Consider the following 27,600-nt stretch of genomic DNA (forward strand, 5'->3'; position numbering starts at 1 on the left):
AACGCTAGGACATGTTTTGTCCCACTTTAGGATCATGCAATCTGGGGTGGTATTCAATATTCAACTTTTAAATGTCATCTTATGGTCCATAGTTCTTTTGCCTATCTATTTTCTCAGATCCAATTCAGACCAGTATAGAATACTATCCCTTGGCGTACTTCACTTTTGAAGTCGACTCAAGCAGTGGTTTAATGACAGAATTGATAATATAAATATATAATATATTGAACTTAACAATCGCTTACTTGTCAAGATATCGCCTTTGATCTTAAATTAAGTAATATATGTGTGTTTATGAACGTATATGTTTTAAAGACAATAAAGTTGACATTTATATATCCACATAATAAATCAAACTGTTTAACATGCATGTACCTTATTTGTTTAGTTATGATTTATCTCTGAAATATCCATCATAATTTATTAACCGGAACATGTGTATTAATTTGTCACTCGGTGACGTAATATAAACTAAACTTTAATTATTTGAAGGGTTATAAATCATTTTGTGTTATTTTCAAAAGAATGTCACTCAAATCAGTACAATTTGGATGCGAGATCCTTCGAAATCGCAAAAGGAAAAATTTAAAAATTTAAACATCAGTCTCAATTATAACTGAAACACATGTTTTGTTACACACGTATTGTTGAGTGCAACACTTTGAAACTAAAATATTATCATAACGATATTACATAAAGCTGGATAAGAACACATGCTTATTAGTACATCGGGGCGGCACTCTCACAAATTGAACGTTATGGCCACTTTTTTGTCTTGGAACGAGCCAATATATGCGAAAATGCATGGAAACCAGTAATATAAGACTGCTGACAAAAATCAGATCGCAGAATTCACATTATAATTCAAAAATTGATGTTTTATGCATTTGTCTTAAACCGTGGGTAACGCTTTTAGCCATAAAACATTAAAATTTTCGAACGGAAATATGAAAACCTGCTATCTATTCTTTTGTCAGCAGTCTTATATCACTAGTTTGCAGATATGAACGCAGAAATTGGATCTTTCCAAGACAAAAAAAGTTAAAAATAGTTGTCAAAACGGTAAATCTGTCGGAGAGCAGCTTTAAAGTGGAACCGCTCAAGGTTCAAACCGGTTTTCAGACATTGTTTTTCATCTCAATATTTGTTTGATAAAATTGAAATAAACGCCTTACCATCGCCAACACATAAAAGTCATTTTAGGGCATTTTATCGACACACACTAAAACCACTATCTAATCTGAGTTCAGCATATCAGCAAAACAACTGAACATTCGGAACTCCTCGGCCATTTTTTCAAAAACAACCTCGGATGTATATGGACGGTTTACATACTTAAAAAGTGGTACGTTTAAGTCCGCTGCAAATAGATCGCGTAGTAATCTTATTTAGTAGTTAAAATTTATGACTTAACTCTTGGGAATCGTAAAAATGTTTGCAATAATACACTTCACTGGCAATCAATTTAAACTGAGAGCAATGAATACAACTCTTAAACACAACATTTAATTAATGCTTTTATTCAAAAAAATTCGGACTACTTCAACAGATGTACAACTGAAATGCACGATATTTACGTCTTGTGACAGCTGTTTAATCTTGACGGATGACGTAGTTTCTTCAATTGTTTCATTGGAAAGCCTACAATTTTATTGGAGTAAAAAATCAAACATATCTACAAAAAAATAAATAAAAAAATCTCTAAAGATTTTGGCACTTGGTGAGAGAATAAGAATCATGGTTTGTATGTGTAATACAAGGTCAAAGACCTGTTGCCTTTTTATCGGTTAACAGAAAAAAACCCATCTCGTTTTATTCATACGAAACCTTGAACAGCGCAGTAATAAAAATGGGCGTTTTAATAGGTGTCTATGTTTCCGGCCAAGTGCTTCAAGATATTCCTGGAAAGTGCTTATATATGCAAGGGGAAGCACCTGTTCATTGATATTGCTCGGTGCAATACTGCACACGTTAACCTTCCTTGCCAGTTATAAAAGTTCTGAATGCAGGTCGGGCGCCATGTAGGTATTTTACTATACTTCATACCAATACATCAATCAAGGCTCAAGGTATTACAGTTGATATGGCGTACCGTATATATAATAGTTCATTGTATGTTTTCTATTGAAATACATCTTTATTGTAATTTTTCACGGCGATGAAATAGTTTTGTTTACTTTCTTCCAGACCCACGATGGCGGAGATCTATACTTACATGGCGTGCTGGAAAATATACGAAAAAGATCTCACCATTAGTCTTGTGGTACGGAAGCATCATCTTACGTCTTATCTGTAAATAATAAAAAAACAACAATTATAATTACTGTTTTCATTTTTGATGGTTGCAGTAATTTACATTTTGTCTACAGCCAGGCCGCAATATAACGAAAATACTTAAGTCAAATCTCAGTCTCAATTTCAACTCAGTTTTCCACATAACTGTATGACATTATGAAAATAACTAATGTTTTACTGTTTTTAAAAGCACATTCTCACATGCATTATGTTGATTAACAACAATATTGCTCAATATTCTAAAAACATTTATTTTACAGCACAAAATGTACTTGAGTAAAACTCAATACTAATAAATTGGACTCCAAGTACAATTTTTGCTCTATTTTTTCTATAAAATAGAAACCAATTTGTTTTATCAACATAATGAATGACAGAATGTGATTTTAAAAAGGGTAAAACATTTACATCTTTAAATCATATGATGCTGTAATTTGATAAAAAATAGTTGAGACTGAGATTTAGATTTGACTTGAGTATTTTCGTGATATTGGGCCCTGATCTACATATAATTGTATCTACAAGTTATGACCGTATTTTATTTTATTTTTCATAGTTCTTAAAGGTCGATGCACTCCTGTTTACATATGATAGAAGTTTTTGACAATTTTCTTTTTTTCTTGCAATAGTATCATCTGGTGTCTAATCCCTTTAAACCGGGATTTTTAAATAATGGCATTTCTTAAACGACCTCCGCACGAACCTAATTCTTTTATCATATACCTAATCTCAATCACTTCCAATATAAGATCATATCTAGCAATCCTAATCTCAATCAATTTTGATATCAGGAAAACAATCAAGAAAGCGTTCGAGACATGGTCTGCCGTGTCTGGTCTAAGATTTCTCTACACTAGAGATACACCGGATATCCAGATAGACTTCGAGCAAGGAGATCACGGAGATGGGGCGGATATAGCCTTTGATGAGCAAGGTAAGTGGGGTTTAACTTCCGGTTACTGGTTTCCGGTATTAACACCTTAAAATTTTAATGTTGATGCACTCAATTAATACCTGGAGTTACTAGCGGCTTTAGTTTTCAAGTCTTTCGAAATATATTGCGCAGAACTAATATCAAACATCCCCCGAACATAGAGAAGTCTTCATTTAAACTGCTGCATAATTTTGTCCAAAAGATCCGATCAGATAGCTTTCGATATAGCTTTGAAATGCGTTAAAAGGTGTACGATGGACCTTCTGCATAATTTTGTCCAAAAGATCCGATAAGATAGCTTTCGATATGAGTGTCTATCAAAAGCCCCCCCTATCAAAAGCCCCCCGTTCAAAAGCCCCCCCTATCAAAAGCCCCCCCGTTCAAAAGCCCCCCCTATCAAAAGCCCCCCCGTTCAAAAGCCCCCCCTCAATATAATTTTGTTCCATAAGTTTAAACCAATTGAAGAATGTTGTCATATTTTATTGAGTAGATCCAGATCAGACATTTTAACCCTATTTTACGTTAATTTCCTGCACTAATTCGATAAATTAGGCTACTTTAGTGCTTTAGTGCTTTCGGGTCAATTTTTTGTTGGAAATCTTATTCCTGACGAAACACCAAGTAGCTTGGAGTTTCATTTGGATAGAATATTAGCATATTGATAGAATATTAGCATATTGACTTGGTAATCAGCAAGTGAACGGTGTGTTTGATCTGGCTCAACTCAACTCGGACAAGGACTCATACAAGGACTCATACAAGGATAAGGAATTGAAAGGATAACAGTGTAAGACAATTAAATGAATAAATATCTTTAATTTGATTATTAACATTTATAAGTACCTTTATGTATCTATACTGTTTTTCCCTATATATATTCTATATATTCTGGTGGAAAATAAAGATCTGCAGATAATAGCCAGCTGACTAAGATTAACATAAGGATATGTAGATTTGTCAAACATCAACAAAATAAGATGAGTATGAAGTTCACATTGAGTTATGTCGATAATGCATTCAAGGGCTATAATTATTGAATTGTAAATGAACTGTTTCTTTGCAGTGAAATATTAGGACAATGTAAACATAGATTAAAATGAGCATCATATTTTGTATGGAGTTCACATCAAATTATGTCTACATTGCATCTAAAAGGCTATATTTAAGCTGTTAATAAAATGTTACTCTTCACTCTAAATCATACATCAGCACAGACTTATTTACATGCAAGAAAACACCAAGTGACACATAGTGATGTACAAACATCAACCATTCAGTATGTTATGCTTCTTTCAAAGTGTTGCTTTGCTTTGCCAGCACCGTTTACACCTTCCATCGAATGGTTCGTCCGACTGCTCGAAGGAATTCCTCCATCCCCTTAATCCTGTCCACATAGTCAGTGCATAGGTTTTGGAGGCGCTCTTGAAGTTCGGTGGTAGACTTTTTTACCCTTTTCTTGGGTGGCACACCGTTGGCGTTGTTGAAGAGTGCAGTCTCCACCACTGAATGGTCCTTCCTGAAGGCCTCAATCGCAACCCAGACAGTCGGATGATTGTACCCAAGGAGCTTCTGGAACTGTTGATTCCAACTTTCACATAGATTGTTGGTGCGGTCAGAGTTGGTGAGCGTTGCTTGGTGTACATTCCATAGTGTTGGTGGATAGAGAGGCTGGATGCGTCGCAATCTGATTGGCTGGCCATCTTGCTGCTGGATCCTTCGGAATGTTCCTGAGACATAGGTCTTGTCGAAGTAGGCTATCACATCTTCAATTTCCTCTGGTGCAGTCTGTTTAAGAAATTCCATGCCCTCAGAAACGTCCTCAATTGGGAGAAATGCTAATGCATCGAGCATACCACAGTACAACTTGATTTCATCATCTCTCTTGTACAGCTCTACAAGCCCAAGGCGTTGGATGCACCTCCAAGTGTTCTGTGTGAGATGAAAGAAGCACCCCTTGTGATCCACGTGATCACCAAACGTGGCTCGAAAAGCGTTCAACACAGCCTGCTCGAAGTCTGTAATCACTGTTGTTGGGTCAGGTGTGAGTCCCATCTCCTCGCACTTCTGGTCCAACGATTGGAAAAGTTCCTCATAGATTTCTTGGGCTTTGGTACCTTGTGATGTTAACCACACAATGTCATTCAAGATGAACACAGAACAAAATGAGTGGAGAGTACCAAATAATAATAAAATAACGGTAAACATAAGTAAACCAAGATTAAGGGCTACACAACCCTTATCTGAGTCTACATGTTTACCGTTCATTTTGTTTAAAACATATAAACAATTTCATATGAACTCACCTCTATGTCAGTATTGACAGCTCCGAGACAGTCAAGTCCACGTTTCTGAGAACATTCCCAGCGTATGGATGTCTTCTTGGTGTTCTTCTTCGTATACATATATCCATTTAAACACAATTTCAGTCCACCACTGTTATTCTTAATTAATTCCATGATAACAAACACACATGAGAACACGATTGAAAAGTTGGAAAGTGAATGATGATACAGAATTCTAAAGCCATTTTATACACAGGAAAATATAAAGAAATTTTCAGTTTGCTTACTTGTGAAAACCATTTATTTGATGTTGCTCGTTTGATGTTACACATAATTCAAAGATGTAACTTTAATAAATTGTAGTTAATTCTTTAATTATAATTAGCAGGTTAGCATGGCCATGTTTGTAATTAAATAATTGGTACATCAATAGCAGATCAAAGAAACAATCAATATCATTATCTGACACAGCTAACAACATAAAATCATAAAACAGCAATTATTCAAAGCTTAGTTAACACATTCATCACTGATTATTGAAATAATTGATACCTCATGAATATTTATTAGCTAAAATGTCAATCGTAATTAATGATAAAATATTGCCAAATTGAGTAAACCAATCGCCTAAAAAATAAACTAAAGTAAACTAAAAAAGTGACCATTGAAAAAAACATATATATATATTAATGGTTATATTAAATTTCATCATAATATTTAAAAAAAATGTTATAAAAATATATATATATGTATTTATTTTTTTAGTGGGGGGGCTTTTGAACCACTTGCCCATTTTGAGGGGGGGCTTTTGAACGGGGGGCTTTTGATAGGGGGGGCTTTTGAACGGGGGGCTTTTGATAGGGGGGGCTTTTGAGTGTACCCCTTCGATATAGCTTTGAAATGCGTTAAAAGGTGTACGATGGACCTTCATTGTTTAATAAAAACGAATGAAAGAAACCTACAGGCAAAGATGGAAGCCTTTTTAAATATGCAATAGAGTCACTGTTTAGCATTCTTATCTGTTTACGTTAAAATATTGAAGTGAAATGTATAAATTTCTTTTCGCGAAAGTCAAATATTACACAAACACAAGCAAAATTATATTGTTCACTAGCAAGCTATTCTTTTCTTTAAAACAAAGCTTGCATTGTCATCACTGGAAAACGTGCCCTTGCATGCAACTTTCTATTCGCAAGGAACATTTCCATTTCTAGGGTTGCAAAACGAAAAGGGCGTAAGTGCTTCTTAAAACCATTTTACTTCCATTTATTTGATTATATCAACACCTTTAACCAACGGTCTTGATAATTAAGTATTTCGTTTCAGGCGGAAAAGTTGTGCATGCATTTGGACCAGGAACCTACACCATATCTGGCAATATTCACCTTGACGATGATGAAGATTGGACACTGAAGGTCAACCCAAAAACTGGTGTCAATCTTCTGTCCGTTGTCATCCATTCTCTTGGTATTTGGGTTAAACACTTTTTAAATGTGCTCGGTTGAAATGATACTTCTGGTGGCTGATATTTATGTGTAGAATTTTAATTTCGTGAAGTATGTTTTCGCTTCTGTTTGGTTTTGGCAAATTTCGCGACACTATGTGTTTTAAGCATTAGCTTATGCGGGTAAACGCTGTTTTCCTCGGTTCTTAATTCTATTTGCCCTATATTTTAATTGAAATCTTCAAAGACCAAAATTGTATTGGGACAACAGGCATTCAAAATTCCGGGTGTGTGGGAATGTGAATCGGATACACGGCTAATTGCATTAGTAAAAGTCGTTCGTAAAATTTAATTAATAATTTTAATTTCGTTTCAAAGTTTCAAAGTTTATTGGCAATCGATACAATTTGCCTTTGGCCATTAATATTAATTTAGTGTAGTGTTTTATCGTGTGTTCTGTATATCTTAGTTCAAATTGTTTCTCGGTGAAGTGTGTTATTGCATAAATCATTAAGATTTCTAAGAGCACAGTCGTTAGGACTGCCAAATTGAAATAACTACGCGATCTACTTGCAGCGTAGTTCAACGTAAAAAAATCTGACATAATAAACCGTCCATATATTCGCTGGACAATGACCGAGGTGCTCAGTTTTGTTACATAGGCGACAATCATCAGACCAAGGTTGAAATCTCAAAGTCTGTATACAGTGATTTTTTGGTGCATTTTGCTGCCTTCTAAAGGCTGTTTCCCCTTGCGAAAAACCGTCCATTTCCCAAAATTTTATATTTTTTTTTCCCAATTTGAGAAATGCAGATTACGCTAATGAATAAAAAAGCAATGAATTTGTTGAAATATAAACAAAATCTTGACAAGAATGACACTTTCACAGCATAATGAATGCATAATAAAGATAAAACATGTATGGAATCTATATTTTACGTTTTTTGTTTAATATGGCAATTAAAGTTGGAAAGATATTATATAAAATGTAATGCTTAATATACCTCTAGATCTAAGCGCCAAATACTTGTTATAAAAATTTGGCCGCTGCCCATTATTTCCCAAATCATTTATATGTTGACTTTTTTAGGGGTCGATAAAAAGCGAAACGGGAAAAAATCACTCGCAACATGTATATGTGATAAGTTTAATACCGAAATGGTGAAAGGAGAAAGTGTGTCAACTGTTTTCATGATTGTGTGATGGTTGGCTTTCATTTAACGAGTACTGTCTTTGTATCCAGGGCATAGCTTGGGACTGCTACATTCAAACGATCCGCGATCTGTGATGTATCCGGCGTTCGTCAGCACCAACCTTGACCTTAGTCAAAACGATATCGAGCAAGTACAGATACTCTACGGTACGAACATGTTCTTTGATTTCTTTTATGGAAATGAATGTGTTTATATCTTGTGTGAGTTAAATAGATTTCTGGCAGGCAGCCCATTGTACTAAAAAAACTTGAGAACTGTGAATCTGCACTTAATCTAAACTCTACGATATTGGGTGTGTCAAATTTGAGTTTAACCGACAGTCATCAACAGGCTAAAAGCGGACCGTTGACTTCAAATGCGACTTCAAACCCGTTTGGAATGTCTGACTGTTATAGTAGGGGCGGTATAGCTTGACATCCTAATCGATGTCACATTGCAATTAAACGTTCGCCAAGTCTATTTTGCAAACAGTAATAGTTGTTTTGCTGTGACATTTTGGAGTTTTACATCTAGCAAGGCTCTACACTAGATTCAACATTCTAAGTGCATGACAAAGGAAATGTTTAACATAATTTTAGATTTTCGGTATATTGGTGATCATAAAATGTCATAAATGTATAGTAGTTAGTAGCTAATTAATGATTTTACCGAGTACAAATTAGACAACTTCTCTTGACAGGACCGAACCCTGAGTCCAAAGCTATACCCATGTATATGAGAGAAGCCACAACAATAGCCCCTAAAGTCTGCATAGTGCCAATGGACGATATTGATCAAGGTAGGCTTCTTATAGGTGTAATTGCTCTTTTGATAGGTATGAATTCATCTTCTCGAGCTGGGGTGTCAGCAAGACCATAGACGCAACTTAGTTTTATAGTCGGACTTTCTTGTAAGTAATCTAGGACTGTACCATGACGGTAGTCACAGCCAGAGTGTGTAGAACGATTATCTCATATTTATACCGGAACTATGTAAAGACTAAAGTCGCAACTTGAGTTGGTAGAAGGGTTTTCGTATTTGAATAAACACCAAATGTTTTAATGACGGAAGTCGCAACTTGAGTTTATAAAATGATTTTTTATTCTACACCTGAACTTTTTAAAGACGGTTAACTGATCACTCTAAAGAAGTATATTCAAAAAGAAAAAAATACAGGACAAGCTCAATATCTAATGTAAAATGTTCTTGATCAGGGAAATATGTATTTAACAGGGGAAATTACGACCACCCAGCTATAAATTGGAGAAAAATATTTTTGTGAAGGCTTATTGTTCTTTATCTGTACACAAATCGTATGTCTTTTTATCAATACAGTCAAATGAGTTAAACCTAAGAATGCAATAAATTAAAAAAATAAACATAAAGAGTTCCCCCTTTTAACGAACGTGTGAGCGCTCAGCCTCACAGGAACACGTGTACCAACATTTACCAACAACCTTTTAAAGCAACTGTGCACCAGATGACAAATTTGCAAGAAAAAAAGAAAATTGTCGAAAACTGACATAAACTTTGTATTTATGTGTACATTGAAACTTACTAACTGAAGTACTTTTACATTTTGGTACTTTTTTACAATTATGATATCAAAGCGTAACACATTCTGTTAAAGAATTGTCCTGAGATTCGTTACAGAAAAAAACTTTTTTTGGTGCCAATCTGGTGTACAGTCCCTAAAGATTAAATGAGCACAAATAAGCACAAACGACAACTACACCAGACAACAGAACAATATAAATGCCATAACATGTCTATTCATAAATTTTGGTAAACTGCCTTGGAACTATATTTACCACCAGAGGAACATCTTCATTTGACGTATGTTTTCTTCTCTTAGATAAAAAAGATAAGTTATAATCAAAGGAAACATTAACGTATCGTACACTCGATAACCTTGGTGTGAACTTTGAGTGAAATCGGTCAATAAACGATACCTCAGACACAAGTGTTCCCAAGGGGCCAAGGGTAAAATATTGTTCGCAAACAATCGACGGTGATTGCAAAACGGTGTGAACTTTGAACAAAATAGGTCAAGAAACGATACTTCAGAAACAATTACTACCAAGGGACAAAGGGTAAACTATTGTTCGCAAAAAAACTACAGTGATTGCAAAACAGGGAATTTATTTATCAAAGTATGCAATCGAATTAGTAGTTAATATCATGGAAAGCATATTTTCGTTTCATTTTACCTCTTTTTATAGGTTTTTTATGATCAGGGCTTGTATTCACAAAACTTCTTGGGACATTTCTTAACCTAAGTCCTAAAACTTAAGTTTAATTTCCTTAAATTTTCGCAGTCAAATTAAAAAAGAATAGTTTAAGTGTTTTTAACTTACAATATGCATTTTCAATCAAGTGGAAATGGATTAACTACTGTATTTTGTTAATTTAAATGTTCGCATTTTGAATTATTGCTTCGGTGAAATTGTTTATGTGAATTGTTTGTACTTTTGTTTGTATATGCTATAGGTATGTAAGTACCTGAACGCATTATTGAAATCAATGGTAAATGGATATACAGATAACATTAATATTGAAATGCATTATTTGCACTGGTAGAGAAAATAGCAAAAACACATGATGCTTCAATTTTGATAAGTCTACATATTTTAGAAAAATATTTACCAATCAATGGTTTTGTTAACAAAGTGTATGCCCTATCTGAGCCTCCCCGTATAACCTGCATGCATGCCAAGTTTGTATTTTTTTCTTTGTCTAAGTATCTTATTTCATGTAGATTAATAAACCTTTATCTTTGATATTATCTAGCTTGATCAAACCAATGGCCCAACCAATCAGGATCAAACATATTTCAGATATAGTGTGTTTCCTCCGGGATCTATAACTTACAGACCTAGATTGTGGATAATTAGAGAACAACGTAATTCTGTTGTGTTCTTTGCTTGTGATATGAACAGGTATTCCTTTGAAATTTAGGTGCAAAACGGCTAAACGCCCTGTTATCAGTAGTCCGTAGGAATCTCTGACGCCACCCCATTTTAATTAAGCCAAAAATTAGCTTAGAAATTCAGGCAGAAAGGTTTGATCGGCTCAAAATTGCGTTTGTTTTTATTCCATTTTACTAATTAACTAAGAATGTCAGACGCAAAAGCACAACCATAGAGGCATATGCGCAGAAAGATATGATAACAATATTCTTTTCTGAATCGGTTTAGTAAAGAAATATTCTTAAGATACATATCCTTGTTACAATTATTAATAGTTTTAGAATAAATTTCCAGACGTTTGTCTGATATAACTAGTTTACATATATACGCAAATCTCAAACATTATGACATGTATTTAATTTATTCTTTATTCTTCAAAGACAAAAGACTAAGGGACGTTGACAGTGTTCTAACCTTATCATTACTGTCCATGAAGAGTCTCAGTCAGACCGAGACTCTTGTTTCAATTTTTGGATGTATTTTGTGCTTCCGGATGAACTTTTTTCCAAAACATATTTTAATATACATTGTTTTTAGACCTTTTGGGGGCCCCAATTACCCTCCTGATTTTTCCCCGAACCAGGTTAAAAATAGTTTTAGAAAAACAGCACTAGTATATATGTATGTAACAATGTGAGCGCCCCATATTACTAGGTTTAGCGGAATTCTTTTATCTCGAATCACTTACTGGCACTAAATTATCCTGAAGTTCCATAAATTTAATTTACTCACAGAACTTAACAAGTCTGCGCGTTCATACTCGATAGATATTATTATTCAATATCATCAAACACAAAATGAAATCGAACATTATTCTTTTTTTAAATATACACGATTTCACACACATATTTGAGACATGTATGCAAGCAAAATCTAACGTACATGTATGAATACATGTATAGAATAACAGTAGTCAATTCAACCCTACCTGATTTTAGGCCATGTCATTCAGATCAGAAAAGCAAGTAAATGTGCAAACCTGCAAAAGAGTAGATAATTTCAAAATGTCTCATCACTTATATAAATGACGCTTTCCGATTCGTCAAGAGCGGTCACATGATCAAATTAAGCTTGTGTGCATTCATGCACAAGAGAAAATTTCCAAAAATGTGAGGACATTCCAAATGTCAAGTGAATTACAAGTAAAAAGTGCGATCATATAGAAACGTCTGTTTTGCTCCTCGTTATGTGCAATAACAAAGAAAATATGAATGTCCGGTATAATTTGAAATCCGAAACAGAAAATCCGAAAGTCCATTCATTTAAGTTTAGCATGTAGTTTTAAACATAGATCTCGATTTATAAAATTTAAGAACGATGGCATTGCAAAAACACAATTTGAAACCAAACCTGAATACTTATGTGTATTAAACAATGCAGACAAGCTCTTAAAAAACAAATGTTTATACGAATTTATTCCACCGTTCGTCTGAAAAAATCGATGACATGTGACAGTTTTGGTTATGTTGTGAAAACTTGGCTTAGTGCGGGGTTGTCTAATAGCCGGTTAAACAATCAGTTTCTGTGGTTTATAAATGGGAAATACACATTTAAATTCTACTTGTGTAACTTATATTACGGGACGATCCATAATATTTAAAATATGTTTTTTTTCATGCTTTTTGATGAAATATTGAGTTTTATCAGCGAAATAGCAACAGTGAAATTATCAATTTTCACCACTCGTGAAAATATGTTTTTCTATGACACTCGTGAAATCAAATGCGATCTTAAATTGAAATCACCAAATATCCTCTGTATACTACCATGCCCACTACCATGCCCATACATATTCAACAAGGCGTAAGTCCTCTTCATTCAATACAAAATACAAAGGCCAAATAGTTTTCAAATCTAGAAATAAAATCATAATTGAGTTTGTATATATGTTGAATAACACGTTATGCGTTTTACCTCTTCCAGGCCCCGATGGGTACGCCTATATATTCCGCAAGGGCTATATGCTTCAGATTGACCAGAAAGGAAAGTTGGTGCGCAAACCTTCAAAGAAGGTCAACATTACTGAAGTATACAAGAACGGGCCTCCTAAGGTTGACGCAGTGGCTTACTGGGCTGAAAGAAGGAAAACATATTTATTTTTCAGTATGTTTTTCAATACCTTGATATTTTAATATATAATTTATTCGTGTATTTTTTTTACTTGTTCATGTTTATGAATTTTCTTAAATGTTAAATTTTAGTAAAAAAGTAAGATTTAGAAGAATAATATCATGAAAAGCATTTGTACGTACACATGTTTATACGGTCCATCATGACTAGATCAAATAATCAACATATAATTCAAGTTCAATTTCTGATGCGATTTTGTTCAATGCGTTTTGCCTACAACTCACTACATTATATTTTGTGTTTAAAATAATCAACGAACCAGTCAAATAGTCAATAGTTTCTTACTTAGACGAGCTAGTTACCGTTTCTTATACGTTTTGTCGAACATATTGCGAATGAAATACAGCTTAACTCTTTCTTAACAAATGTAGTCTATTTTAGATAATACTCTGTGGCGATACACAAACTTTGATCTCGACTACGGCTTTCCCAAGAATATCACCGGGATGCCCCAAACCCCTAGTGCCGGTGCTGTTATCCGTGACCAATATGGGATCACCCGCTTACTTCTATTTGCGGTATGGAAACATTGCAATGTAATATAAACATGTGTGAGATTGAACGCTTATAAACTGGTTTAACCCCCAGTGAATCCCTGATATCACTATAACCGTCCAAGGCGGTAACCCCAACATGAATTGATAACGATATTTTAATATTCGTGTATTTTTATAGCTGTGTTTTTTTATTAAAATAAAAATTCGAAACTCGCTATGTCGAACTCTGTTATCTCGATGTTCTGATTAATTCGAACTTATATTTATAAATTCTTAGATTTATTTTACACTTTTTGTATTTTGGTTATACTGAATGTTCGTTATCTCGAAGTATTTCCCGAGGTCCCAATACATCGACATAGCGAGTTTGTCCAGTATATGAATTTGATTACAGTGATATAAGCTTTGAAAATATTTATCCTGTCGGATGAGTTTACGTGACGAAACATTTTGTATTGACCTAACTGTGAACTTGCTATGAAAGTCTATTGATAAATGATTTATTAATTGGTCTCCATCTCTGGTCACGAACAATTTCATTTAATAGAGGAGTCGTGAAACATGACGTGTACATGTATTTGTTTCTAAGTTTTATTTAATTTTAAAGGTTAAGTTTAAAAATCTTGCTATGATACATATTATTTCGAACATGTTCATTGTAAGCATACATAGGTAACGTAGTGTACAAAAAAGTACTCCAAACGTAAACACGCAGGTAGTGTCTTTTAAACCTCTCTTTTGTTCCGCTTGTTCAGTATTTGTAGTTTGTATTTATGGGGTGGTATTCAATATGCAACTTAAATCAATCTTACGGTCATACATCATTGACTTTATTCACTGTATAGATCAGTATTTATAACACGAAATCCGATTAGCTACACCATTTTAAGATCCAAATAAGACCAAATTGAAATACTAACCCATGTCTTGCAAATTAATCGAATGTATTCAAAGCGAGCGACATTTACCAATATCTTGCTTTGTTCTGTCAATAGGGGGACCAGTTTTGGGAATGGAGCACTGCTACAGACAGAGTAAAGAAAGGTTACCCACTCTCTACCAGTGCATATTTTGAGGTAATGAGCATTTAACTTTGTTTTGTCCCTATGCCATATTCTAAATTATTTTTCCGATTTGTCAATTCAAATGTAAATTAAGTTTCGCACTATTAAATACTACATTTGTATATATTGGTGCCAATGAACAATCTCAACTTCACTGTGACTGATATCTTCATAATGTATTTTAGGTGCCACACTTTTAATCAAATTTCAGTTATTTTTGCCATACTTTCATGCAATTTCAGTTGTGAGTTCGGCAATTTAGGCTATTTTCATCATTTTTTTTCAGTTGTGATTTTGGCCATTTAGATTTAACACTTTCATCAAATCAATTTGTGATTTAAGTACTACTCTTTTATCATATTTTAGTTGTTTTTCAGCCATTTAAGTACTACTCTTTTATCATATTTTAGTTGGTTTTCAGCCATTTAAGTACTACTCTTTTATCATATTTTAGTTGTTTTTCAGCCATTTAAGTACTACTCTTTTATCATATTTTAGTTGTTTTTCAGCCATTTAGGTGCTACCCTTTTATCAAATTTCAATAGTTATTTTGGCCATATTAGGTGATGCACAAATTTTAGTTGTTATTTTGACCATATTTATAGTTATAATGCGAGCTACGGCTTTGTATGATGGACTGATAGGTTTATACCAACCAGCTGATGACTGGCCAAATGACATCTCTTGTAATTTAATTGTCCGTCTTTCAGGGACTGCCGACGTCACCTACTGCCGCGCTTAGGTGGAGAGATGGTTATGTATATTTCTTCAAAAAGGACAAGTGAGTATTAGAAATAAGTTTTATAAATTAATCATAAAATAAAATACACAGTGTATAAATCAGCAACATTTTGTTTCTAGTTTAATTTGAAGGACGTGGACTCAAGTTGAAACCCCCAGTGATACCCAATTTCGCTGACCATTCAAAGACGAATAGCCCCCAACATTTTTTAATGAAGTTGTGTTAGTGTATATGTAATTGCCATTGTTTCTTTGTGAAGTAGTGTGTCTCGCGTGGAATGTCTGTAAGACCTAAGCGTGAGTCTCTAACCATTGCCATCGTTAGTATTGAAGCTAGAGTCACTAAACAATGGCATCGTTAGTTTTGAAGCCTGTGTCTCTTATCATGGCCATCGTTAGTTTTGAAGCTTTTGTCTCTATCATGGCCATCGTTAATTTGAAGCTTTTGTCTCTATCATGGTCATCGTTAGTTTTAAAACTTGAGTCTCTATCATGGCCATCGTTAGTTTTGAAGCCTGTGTCTCTATAATGGCCATCGTTAGTTTTGAAGCTTTTGTCTCTATCATGGCCATCGTTAGTTTTGAAGCCTGTGTCTCTTATCATGGCCATCGTTAGTTTTGAAGCTTTTGTCTCTATCATTGCCATCGTTAGTTTTGAAGCTTTTGTCTCTATCATGGCCATCGTTAGTTTTGAAGCTTGTGTCTCTAATCATGGTCATCGTTAGTTTTAAAACTTGAGTCTCTATCATGGCCATCGTTAGTTTTGAAGCCTGTGTCTCTATCATGGCCATCGTTAGTTTTGAAGCTTTTGTCTCTATCATGGCCATCGTTAGTTTTGAAGCCTGTGTCTCTTATCATGGCCATCGTTAGTTTTGAAGCTTTTGTCTCTATCATGGCCATCGTTAGTTTTGAAGCTTTTGTCTCTATCATGGTCATCGTTAGTTTTAAAACTTGAGTCTCTATCATGGCCATCGTTAGTTTTGAAGCCTGTGTCTCTATCATGGCCATCGTTAGTTTTGAAGCTTTTGTCTCTATCATGGCCATCGTTAGTTTTGAAGCCTGTGTCTCTATCATGGCCATCGTTAGTTTTGAAGATTGTGTCTCTATCATGGCCATCGTTAGTTTTGAAGCTTTTGTCTCTATCATGGCCATCGTTAGTTTTGAAGCTTGTGTCTCTATCATGGCCATCGTTAGTTTTGAAGCTTGTGTCTCTATCATGGCCATCGTTAGTTTTGAAGCTTGTGTCTCTTATCATGGCCATCGTTAGTTTTGAAGCCTGTGTCTCTGATCATGGCCATCGTTAGTTTTGAAGCTTTTGTCTCTATCATGGCCATCGTTAGTTTTGAAGCTTTTGTCTCTATCATGGCCATCGTTAGTTTTGAAGCTTTTGTCTCTATCATGGCCATCGTTAGTTTTGAAGCTTTTGTCTCTATCATGGCCATCGTTAGTTTTGAAGCTTTTGTCTCTATCATGGCCATCGTTAGTTTTGAAGCCTGTGTCTCTATCATGGCCATCGTTAGTTTTGAAGCTTTTGTCTCTATCATGGCCATCGTTAGTTTTGAAGCTTTTGTCTCTATCATGGCCATCGTTAGTTTTGAAGCTTTTGTCTCTATCATGGCCATCGTTAGTTTTGAAGCTTTTGTCTCTATCATGGCCATCGTTAGTTTTGAAGCTTTTGTCTCTATCATGACCATCGTTAGTTTTGAAGCTTTTGTCTCTATCATGGCCATCGTTAGTTTTGAAGCTTTTGTCTCTATCATGGCCATCGTTAGTTTTGAAGCTTTTGTCTCTATCATGGCCATCGTTAGTTTTGAAGCCTGTGTCTCTGATCATGGCCATCGTTAGTTTTGAAGCTTTTGTCTCTATCATGGCCATCGTTAGTTTTGAAGCTTGTGTCTCTTATCATGGCCATCGTTAGTTTTGAAGCCTGTGTCTCTGATCATGGCCATCGTTAGTTTTGAAGCTTTTGTCTCTGATCATGGCCATCGTTAGTTTTGAAGCTTTTGTCTCTATCATGGCCATCGTTAGTTTTGAAGCTTTTGTCTCTATCATAGCCATCGTTAGTTTTTAAGCTTTTGTCTCTATCATGGCCATCGTTAGTTTTGAAGCTTTTGTCTCTATCATGGCCATCGTTAGTTTTGAAGCTTTTGTCTCTATCATGGCCATCGTTAGTTTTGAAGCTTTTGTCTCTATCATGGCCATCGTTAGTTTTGAAGCTTTTGTCTCTATCATGGCCATCGTTAGTTTTGAAGCTTTTGTCTCTATCATGGTCATCGTTAGTTTTGAAGCCTGTGTCTCTGATCATGGCCATCGTTAGTTTTGAAGCTTGTGTCTCTGATCATGACCATCGTTAGTTTTGAAGCTTGTGTCTCTAATCATGGTCATCGTTAGTTTTGAAGCTTGTGTCTCTTATCATGGTCATCGTTAGTTTTGAAGCTTGTGTCTCTTATCATGGCCATCGTTAGTTTTGAAGCTTGTGTCTCTTATCATGGCCATCGTTAGTTTTGAAGCTTGTGTCTCTATCATGGTCATCGTTAGTTTTGAAGCTTGTGTCTCTAATCATGGTCATCGTTAGTTTTAAAACTTGTGTCTCTTATCATGGCCATCGTTAGTTTTGAAGCTTGTGTCTCTTATCATAGTCATCGTTGGTCTTGAAGCTTGCGTCTCTTATCATAGTCATCGTTTGTCTTGAAGCTTGTGTCTCTTATCATAGTCATCGTTGGTTTTGAAGCTTGAGTCTCTTATCATGGTCATCGTTGCTTTTTTACTACTTGAAATTGTCCCTGAACTGTAGTTTGCATTGTATTATCTATACATGTTTGTAAGTATATGTATACGTATTTTCCAGCTGTTACAGTATGAGTGTACGTATTGGTTCGATTGTCCTTTGAGCTTTGTGCCAAGTGACTGTAACAAACATTTTGTTGTATTCTTAATCGTTAAATTAACGTTTAACTAATTTTAATTATTGAAAGAACAATTTAATGGCGTTTTGTATATTCCGTTGTAGAGTAATACTAATGTTCACTTAACTTGTTGGAAGTCTTTAAGCTATTAAACAACAACCGTTCGAATGTTAGTACTTTATTGTTCAACGTTCTTTCTAAGTATAATAATCAGTATATAATACAGCATGACATTTAAGGTAATCCCGCATCCTAACTGCCGTCCATTAAGGACCCAAGGCCGCTTTCATTGCCTTCCATAGCCCTTCTGTCTTCACATCGAAAACCCCTCACTTAAGTACTACTTTTTTATATAAATATGACAGCTTTACAACCCAAGGAATACACGTTTTTGTAATAAACATGACCATTTTGTACATTTGTACCAGGTCGGCTGTCAACCACTTCCATATTCAAATGACAATCAAATATGCCCTACATTACTAAACATACAGTATGTAGACACATATCCATTTAATTAAATCTTAATTATATCTTAAATATAACATTAATTAACGTATTACGTCACACCGTGTGTCCTTAGCATACGATCATCTGTTTATCTTATGGAGTTGGCCATTTTGCCATTAAATATATAATACGTTTTAGGTTTCTCGGGTCAGCCCTGTATTTTAAATTGCCCTGCTGGAGTGATTAGTAGACGTGCTACATATGTGATGTCAACACGTAAATTCAAACTAAGTTTCATGTTCGTTACTTGATCTTACGTTACCTTAAGCTTGTCCTTCAAATGTCATTATAAGGTAGCGTTTGCCAAACTAACTTCATATGATATGGGAATAGTGAACGCCTATTATACCGTTTGCCAAACAAACTTCAAACGCTATGAGACTACTGAACGCCTCAATACAGCAACAAGTTAATTACAAAGTTGAGAAGTTCATCTATGACACTAGAATGACAAGTGGCACGATAACCACAATCAGGAACGCTGCGTGTTGAACGAAAACGCTCGTATGTTGTTATTTTTATCATTCAGTCAAACAATCGGTATTATTCAACAATTATTTGAGCCAGCGTTGCGAGCTTTGCTTAAAATGTGTGTTTTATCATAGGCAGCGTTTGTACCTAGTTTCTTTGAATATATTGAACGGTTTCTAAGTTATGACCATGGTTAAGTTTTTTTGCACAACGACGCCCCTTCCCCCCCCCCCCACACACGCACCGCCTAATAGTCCGAAACCCAACAATGGCCTTATTTCATGGTCCATATATAAAAAAGCCTAATAGTCCGAAACCCAACAATGGCCTTATTTCATGGTCCATATATAAAAAGCCTAATAGGCCGAAACCCAACAATGGCCTTATTTCATGGTCCATATATAAAAAGCCTAATAGGCCGAAACCCAACAATGGCCTTATTTCATGGTCCATATATAAAAAGCCTAATAGGCCGAAACCCAACAATGGCCTTATTTCATGGTCCATATATAAAAAGCCTAATAGGCCGAAACAAATTATGGTTTTATTTCATGGCCCAAAGATAAAAAAAAATGTCCGAAACCAACTATTGTCTTATTTCATGGCTTAAACATAAAAAAAATATATATATGGCCTAATTTCATGCCTCAAATATGAAAATGGAAACGGATTTACACTTGGGGATGTGACGGGGTCAAGCCATTATGCAGTCATTATAGGGCGCAGGCAGACCTTAAAACCCCACACAAAAAAATCATTTTTATTGAGTTTATTTATGTTCACTCAACCAATTTCAAAGTATTCTAATTCCATTTCAGAGTTTACAAAGTACATCCAGGCTCATACAAGGTGGTTCAAGGATATCCAAGACCGATGCCACCGGACTGGATGAAGGATATATGCTAGGACACGCAAAGGGATTAGAAATTGCGTCTGATGTTAATTGATTAAACAAATTGCGTTCATGTGACAAGCAATGCATCTAAAATGTATCTCAAAGCGAAACAAACAACATCAGTATGTCAATGAACAGACGAAAGGGAAAAATATAACATAGTTGTGCCAAACATTCATTTGGCTGTTGATCAAGGGGCCAAACTTGCTAGTTACAACTTGATGATCTTGAACGATGTTTAAAAAACTTGAAATTAACACAACTTAAAGCTGCGCTCTCACAGATTGAACGTTTTGAAAACTTATTTTTTTGTCTTGGAACGAGCCAATTTTTGCGAAACTCCATGGAAACCAGTTACATGTATATAAGACTGCTGACAAAAAAAAGATCGCAGATTTTTATATTAAAGTTCAAAAAGTGATGTTTTATGCATTTTTCTTAAACCAATAGTTAAGCCATAAAACATTAATTTTCGAACGGAATATGAAAATCTACGATCTGATTTTTTGTCAGCAACCTTATATCATTGATTTACAGATATTTACGCAAAAATTTGCTCTTTCCAAGACAAAAAATAAAAAAAGTTGTTAAAACGGTAAATCTGTGAGAGTGCAGCATTAACATTTGATACAACTGCCTATTGTCTTTATGTCGTGAAATAATGTTTGGCTGCTTTCGTTGTTGGCAAAAACAAAGTCATTGACCAAGGCACTCGTGATTTTGTGCCAATGACTGCATGGACACTGCCCCGATATTCTAACGTATGTGCTGCAAAGGCATCGAAGTGTTAATCTATTCGGTGCCGTTTTTATGTCAAGAATTCTCCAGAAAAGTGTTGAACTTTAAACAAGGCCAGTGTACAATCTGAAGAAAATCTCTACAATCATGCATCACACTACATCCCAAAAACATTATTATCAAATATAAAACAGCGGTCTGCGAACCATAGAATTCGTGCTAACCCTGCCTTGCATAGTTTGTATAAAACATTGAATAAGCATAACATCAACCACGCTGCCCATTTATCATAAAGACATATTATCAACAAGATGTAAATATAACTATATTTATTTATGAATAATAAGTTATCGTACAATTATGTCTTAAGGGCATTTGACAGGGTATTTCATCAGTGTATAAGTCCCTCAATAAAAAATCTATTCGGAACTCCTCGGCCATTTTTTCAAAAACAACCTCGGATGTATGCCGGTATATCTGTTGAAGTAGTCCGTATTTTTTTGAATAAAAGCGTTAATTAAATGTAGTGTTTAAGAGTTATATTCATTGCTCTCAGTTTAAATTGATTGCCAGTGAAGTGTATTATTGCAAACATAATTACGATTCCCAAGAGTTAAGTCATAAATATTAACTACTAAATAAGATTACTACGCGATCTATTTGCAGCGGACTTAAACGTACCACTTTTTAAGTATGTAAACCGTCCATATACATCCGAGGTTGTTTTTGAAAAAAATGGCCGAGAAGCTCCGAATGTAAAAAAACAGGTTAGTTCCACCAGCCTGCCGAACTTGTAGTTTTGTAAAGCAAATATAAACGATAACTTAGTGTTAGCGCGAATGCCTCTATACTAACTAGCGTGCATGTGCAAACCGCTAAATATCTCGCTAAATAAACCAAATTAATGAAAAATTGAAAAACATTTCGTGGTATCATCAGCAGAGACTTTCTAAATAATTGAATCAGATTCCGTTCAAAAAGTCCATTGGCGGAGCCATGCGCGTAAACACTAAGTTTTTTATGGCTGTAGAATGGCAAATTGCAAACATCATAAAATATGCGGGTAGGCTAAAGAAGGGTTACATACAATATAATATGAAGTTGCATACAGTATAATATGCCTCGCCGTTCAATTTGTACAGTAGTTGCTTTCGAATTTTACATTATTTAGAAAAGTATTTGTAGGCCAATTGTATTTGCTATTGCCTGTTAAACTAAGTATGCACAATTCATTACTTCTCCAAGCTGTTTCTAAACAAAGCATTGCAAAAATTTAGGAAGTTTGATCTTCACCATTATATAATCACTGACACCCGACGGTACACTTATATTTCGCTATCTATTAATTCGCGACTTGAGATGGCATTCAATTTTAGTCTTAATGGACCTGAGAACGATGTAGCTAATCGGATTACGTGTTATAAATAGCGGACATATACAGTGAATGGAGTCAGTGATGTATGACCGTTAAATCCACTTAGGCGACATATTTAATACCACTCCTGGTTGATTCTCAGAATACAATGATTTAAAAATATACGTATTAGACCCTCGCAAAATTTCAACTGTCTGCAATTTATTTGAGACACGGGGGTGTAATATGATTAATACAAAATTAAAAATTATGCATTTCCTTACAGTGTCTCCCAATAAGATTTTTTTACGAATCATGAATGTATGGGTTTGGTAAAAATAAATGACATGGCAAAATAATGCTAATGCCTAAACTCGATCTACACTAGTGCCAATTATAAAATTCCTTGTAACAACATTCGTTGAATGTGGAAAGGCCGCGGAAGATCTCATGAAATATGTTTTCATCCCTCTTTATTACTAAGAGTATAATCTTCATTTCCAGCAAATTAAATTACCTATCGGCCTCTTATAGGTTTCGCGCTTACTCGTTAAGAATTGCAGTTTGACAACTTAACAGACATGACGTCATAATTTGATTCTCACCTACTGTAAAACACACTATATAATCTAAGACAGTTAGAACATATTTTATATGATCTTAATACATGTAGTACTTAGAAAATATTGCTTTGCTTATAGTTTTCCAAATAATGCGGTCGGGAATAAATACCAAAATAAAACTATTACTTTAATTATTCATACACTAACCTGAATAACGATTGTGTATAACACTGTACCTGTACCATTATGGACCTACTGTTCAAAACTCTATTGAAGTTAACAACGGTAAACAACGTTGTTAACTTTAACGTCAGCGTTGTTAACGTTCAAATCTTTACTGCTCTAGAAGTTCAATGGATACACTAGTTATCTGCATTATTTCTAATAAGATTTTAACCAAATGTTATATCAAAATATTTGAGCACATAATAAAATAGTTCATATTTTAACGACGTTGTTAAGTTTAACAAAGTTCTGAACAATAAGTCCAATGTTCTTTTCAATTGTGCAATTTATACTATGATTATCATTTGAACACTTTTATTCAATTTTTACGATACTGTCTTGTATATTGACGGTATAATCATTTCATTTTATGTAAATAAATCATTAACCACGTTTTATATTTTGATTAAACATTGACAGACATTACAGATTGGTTTTGTTTTTTAAATGCACCCACAGTCATGGTCGTAACTATGTATTTAAGAGGCATACATTCATTGTATATTTTAGTCCGCGGCATTCAATTGCGATTAAGTAGTGTTCCCAAGAGTGTTAAGTTGCACTAGCGGATCCAAAGGGGACGCACCCGGCGTGCCCCCCCCCCCCCGAAAACGCCCGAGATTGCTTTTTATTTCAATATAGGAGAAAAATAGTAAAGCAATACGCTCAAAATGAACATTTCGGACTACAACATGTTAATATTGGGGTAGTACCCATATCCCCCGCCCCCGTCAACACTTTAAACCAAATTAATTTTGGTTCTTAGGGAGGGGCGCAAGTCAAAAGGTTACGCCCTTAAGGTACGCCCCCTCTAACATCAAATCCTGGAGCCGCCCCTGAGTTGAACATAAAAATCCCAAAATGGGCAGTATTCAGTACGCAGATTCTCGAATGTCTTCGAATTTATTGATTATTGGAGTATTCAGTACGCAGTGCTCCGATAAGATTGTTAGTCATTTAATGTGTTTTGGAGCATAGTGCACAGCCAGATTTTAACCCTGGCTAGAGCCTAGAGCTACTCTGGTTCTTTCACGTGCACCAGTGTAAAGCACTGTCACACGGAACCCCCATTTAACGTCCCTCACTGGAGACAATTAGCATTTGTTTAGTGGTGCGACGGGGAATCTAACCTGCGATCCCTGAATTGACAGGCAAGTGTGTTACCACTTTACCACGGATCCGCCACAAATGAACCCAGACCTGTCAAAGAATTGCTTTCAATGAATATGACAATCGGAACAGGCTCAACCATCACCAAACACAGATATATCCCGAAGCTTGCCGGAGATAGCAGTGTTGTTGCGATAGTGGATATGAGATAACTCCGGTCATATAGGCTTATTCGGGAAATAAATTCGAATGCGCTCTGAGGAAAAACATTATAGGTGATAAACCGGTTTTCGAGCGCTCGACCACATTTATGTCAGCCTACCTCCATGTATAGAATAAGAATGGAATCAGGTACGCCTTGGTGAGAAGTAGAGTCCACCAACCATTGTGCTAAGCGGATAGTATAGTACCTAGGAAGGATTCGAATCAGTGCAGTATTACTGTTGAAAATATCTCCTTGATGATTCCCTAAAGGCTTTGTTAGATCAAATAAGAATTTAATATAAAAATGTAAATACCTTTCCTATAGAATGCGTATGTGTCTGGTAGCAGCTCTCATTAGAAAGGTTTTTTCACTGCATGTATAGTTCTATGCGGTTTCATGCATAGCTAATGCATTAAAATGCAATGTGTTCAAAAATACGTATGTGCTTGCCCGGGTCTACAGTGTTATCGTGGAGCTACGGCAGTGCTGAGATACGATCTCCTGCAAATCCATACAGACGGAGGAAGAGATGCTGACATATTTGATGCTGTAAACTCATGCCCTCTACCACAATCACAAAATATACCTCACACGGTAAAGGTTTCAATGAACTTATTTATAAAACTGTAAAGGTGATATATTTACATGATAAAAAGATAAAAATGCCTCACTTTTTGGGTGCTATTTTGACAAACGTTTTTTTTTACAATAAAAATGATGTCATGTTTTAATGCTTTAAAATAATGCAACTTTTCAATAATTATTTTATGCCCAAAGTTCATGCATGCGGCAATGGAAAATATGTTTGAAAAAGGGGAAATAACCGCTGCGTGGAATATGTTGCATTGCCGGTACGGTACTGGGACGCATACATACGGGAATTATATTACCTAAATTAGGCAAGCGTCTGAATGACCTTGACAATAAAAATGTCTGCCAAATTCGAAAATAGAAATAAAGAATTACATTTTCAATGAATCCAACTTAGTCTGATAACATGGACCGAAAAGTATACCACAGTCATATTCTGATATAAATATTATTCAAACTTGCCATGTCAATAACCCCTAAATTTTGCTCAGTTTATCCACAATTATGCATTCCATTCGTTTGTTTACATTTTCATTTTCAAGTCCTGACAAGACTGGACAAGTTAGTTCTGTTGACCGGGATTCCAATATGTCTTCCAATGTCACTAACACTTTAACTGCATGAATTAAACTGTATAGCAATTGGTAAGTAGGAAACTTCCATATTGTGTGTGTGTGTTTTCATGTATTATGATCTTTTATTTCGAAATGGAGGTTGACAAAGTCGATTGTGAGATAAATTTAAAAGGTTTCAGGCTTACAGTTCTAATGGAATTTATTTGCGTGGAATTCTAATGTTTTGTTTTGAAACCTATCAATGATGAAGCAGCTTGGTCAGACATAAGTTTATTATGTTTGAAACAAGAATCCAGTTATTAAATATATTTAGATTAAATACAATTTTATAATAAATTGCTGTATTTTTCATAAAGCAACTAACATTGTTTACATAGGCATTTGTTGTTATATATCATACAAGACTTTTAAAGATTGTTTAGGAAATGTAATTATTTTCTCTTTGTTATAAACATATTACTCTTAGTCAGAACAATAACCACATGGCACAATATATATATATGTGAATGGCATCATTGAAATCACAGGTATTATCAATCCTAATCTGTATGCATCTATTTTTTTCAAGCTGATTATGATGACAATATTCATTTTCATGAGCAATTCCTGCATTGTCTGTCACTTCCTCGACAAGTTTGGCAATTGTTGCTATTATCCAATTATTTCATAATGATTTCAAAAGCAAGTCAGTGTATACCTTCTCTAGTAGCTTAATGGTGAATGTGAAGGACTTAGTTTAAACTTGCTTGTTATTACAATTATGAAACATGTTATTGCAACTGATATTAATCATTCTTGTTGGCACCATGTTGTGCAAGAGTGTGGTCTTATCCGACGTAGTGACCACAAACCGAACTAACATGCGCTAGCGCAGGAATCAAACCTGGGTCGCCTAGGTGGGAAGCTAATGCAGTAACCACTGCGCTACTGGACAACCAGGACTAAAATATTTTATCGAGAAATATCTAGGTTTGAATCCCGGCTACACCAGCCTTATATTGAATGTATTGACTGCAAACCATATAAACAACGATATTAAGATACAAGCATGCTCCAAAGCTGTGCTATTGAATCGGTTGATAAGCTGTCAATGAGTAAAACAAGTAAAATATAATTATATCAAGGACCATGTTTTTATTTTACATTAACGGTTTTATCGTAATGATAGGTATAAAAAGATTCAAAGATGTAATAAGAAAGTAATTCACCCATGAAATAATGATAATAAAGATCTTGGAGATCGGGTCAGATTAAACTAAAAGGAACTAATGTAGACTTTTTTAAATAGGAATTTTCACATCTGTTGGTTAACTTATTTAGTTTTCTCTTTCTTAACATATTAGGATGAATTAAATCATTAACCTCTTTCCTGCACTTTATAAATTTCAGGATTTTTGGTTCCGGCTCCAGGCGGATTTTTCTCCTGATCCGGAGACAGGAAATTATTCATCCGGATCTGCGAGGAGCTTTCATCTACTGCAAGCATCTCCAGACACTCTGGGAACAGATCTCAGCCAGTATCCACTTACTTCACCTCCAGAAAGTGGGCGAGAATTGTCGCAACATACTATCAGAAATATGGACAGCACTGTTAACAATGAGGTTAGTAATTGTGAAAATAAATCAATTGATCAGTCTTTGCCTTAAAGAATTTTCAGCACTTGTCCTTTCGGGCAAGTAATTTAAGAAAACCACTTGCCCAAAAACATTTTTACTTGCCCAAAATAACCAATTTATGCATAAATATACGAAAGCCAATATTTCAATATAATAATAACGTTCAATCAGAATTTGTGAATTGTTGCTGAAGAAATTATGAAAACAAAGTGATCTAAATTTCGGAAAAATGCACTTGCTCGTCCGGGCAACCACCAGTGAATTTTGACTTGCCCGAAACAGTATTTACTT

At 35.0% G+C, this 27,600-nt stretch overlaps 2 protein-coding genes across 10 annotated transcripts in view; both read left to right on the forward strand.

Annotated features, from left to right (window-relative positions):
• LOC128211857 (interstitial collagenase-like) overlaps positions 1–23,639 on the forward strand; it is a 103,120-nt gene extending 79,481 nt beyond the window's left edge. For all 5 annotated transcript variants that reach the window (XM_052916957.1, XM_052916955.1, XM_052916960.1 and 2 more), the window contains exons 4-13: positions 2,188–2,263; positions 3,087–3,229; positions 6,838–6,978; positions 8,200–8,316; positions 8,850–8,948; positions 13,042–13,221; positions 13,630–13,766; positions 14,741–14,821; positions 15,520–15,590; positions 20,255–23,639. In XM_052916957.1, coding sequence (XP_052772917.1) covers positions 2,188–2,263; positions 3,087–3,229; positions 6,838–6,978; positions 8,200–8,316; positions 8,850–8,948; positions 13,042–13,221; positions 13,630–13,766; positions 14,741–14,821; positions 15,520–15,590; positions 20,255–20,342 — 1,133 coding nt within the window. In that variant the 3' untranslated portion in view covers positions 20,343–23,639. The remainder of the gene's footprint in view (positions 1–2,187; positions 2,264–3,086; positions 3,230–6,837; positions 6,979–8,199; positions 8,317–8,849; positions 8,949–13,041; positions 13,222–13,629; positions 13,767–14,740; positions 14,822–15,519; positions 15,591–20,254) is intronic.
• A 1,803-nt stretch (positions 23,640–25,442) lies between these two features.
• The window catches only part of LOC128211403 (uncharacterized), a 34,284-nt gene continuing 32,126 nt past the window's right edge, over positions 25,443–27,600 (forward strand). For 4 of the 5 annotated variants that reach the window (XM_052916157.1, XM_052916153.1, XM_052916154.1 and 1 more), the window contains exons 1-2: positions 25,443–25,535; positions 27,082–27,294. In XM_052916157.1, coding sequence (XP_052772117.1) covers positions 25,524–25,535; positions 27,082–27,294 — 225 coding nt within the window. In that variant the 5' untranslated portion in view covers positions 25,443–25,523. Of the gene's footprint in view, positions 25,536–25,659; positions 25,762–27,081; positions 27,295–27,600 lie in introns of all 5 variants that reach the window. The other variant, XM_052916155.1, reaches the window with a different exon arrangement.

This window comes from Mya arenaria, chromosome 12 (genome assembly GCF_026914265.1).
Source record: "Mya arenaria isolate MELC-2E11 chromosome 12, ASM2691426v1".
NCBI lineage: Eukaryota > Metazoa > Mollusca > Bivalvia > Myida > Myidae > Mya > Mya arenaria.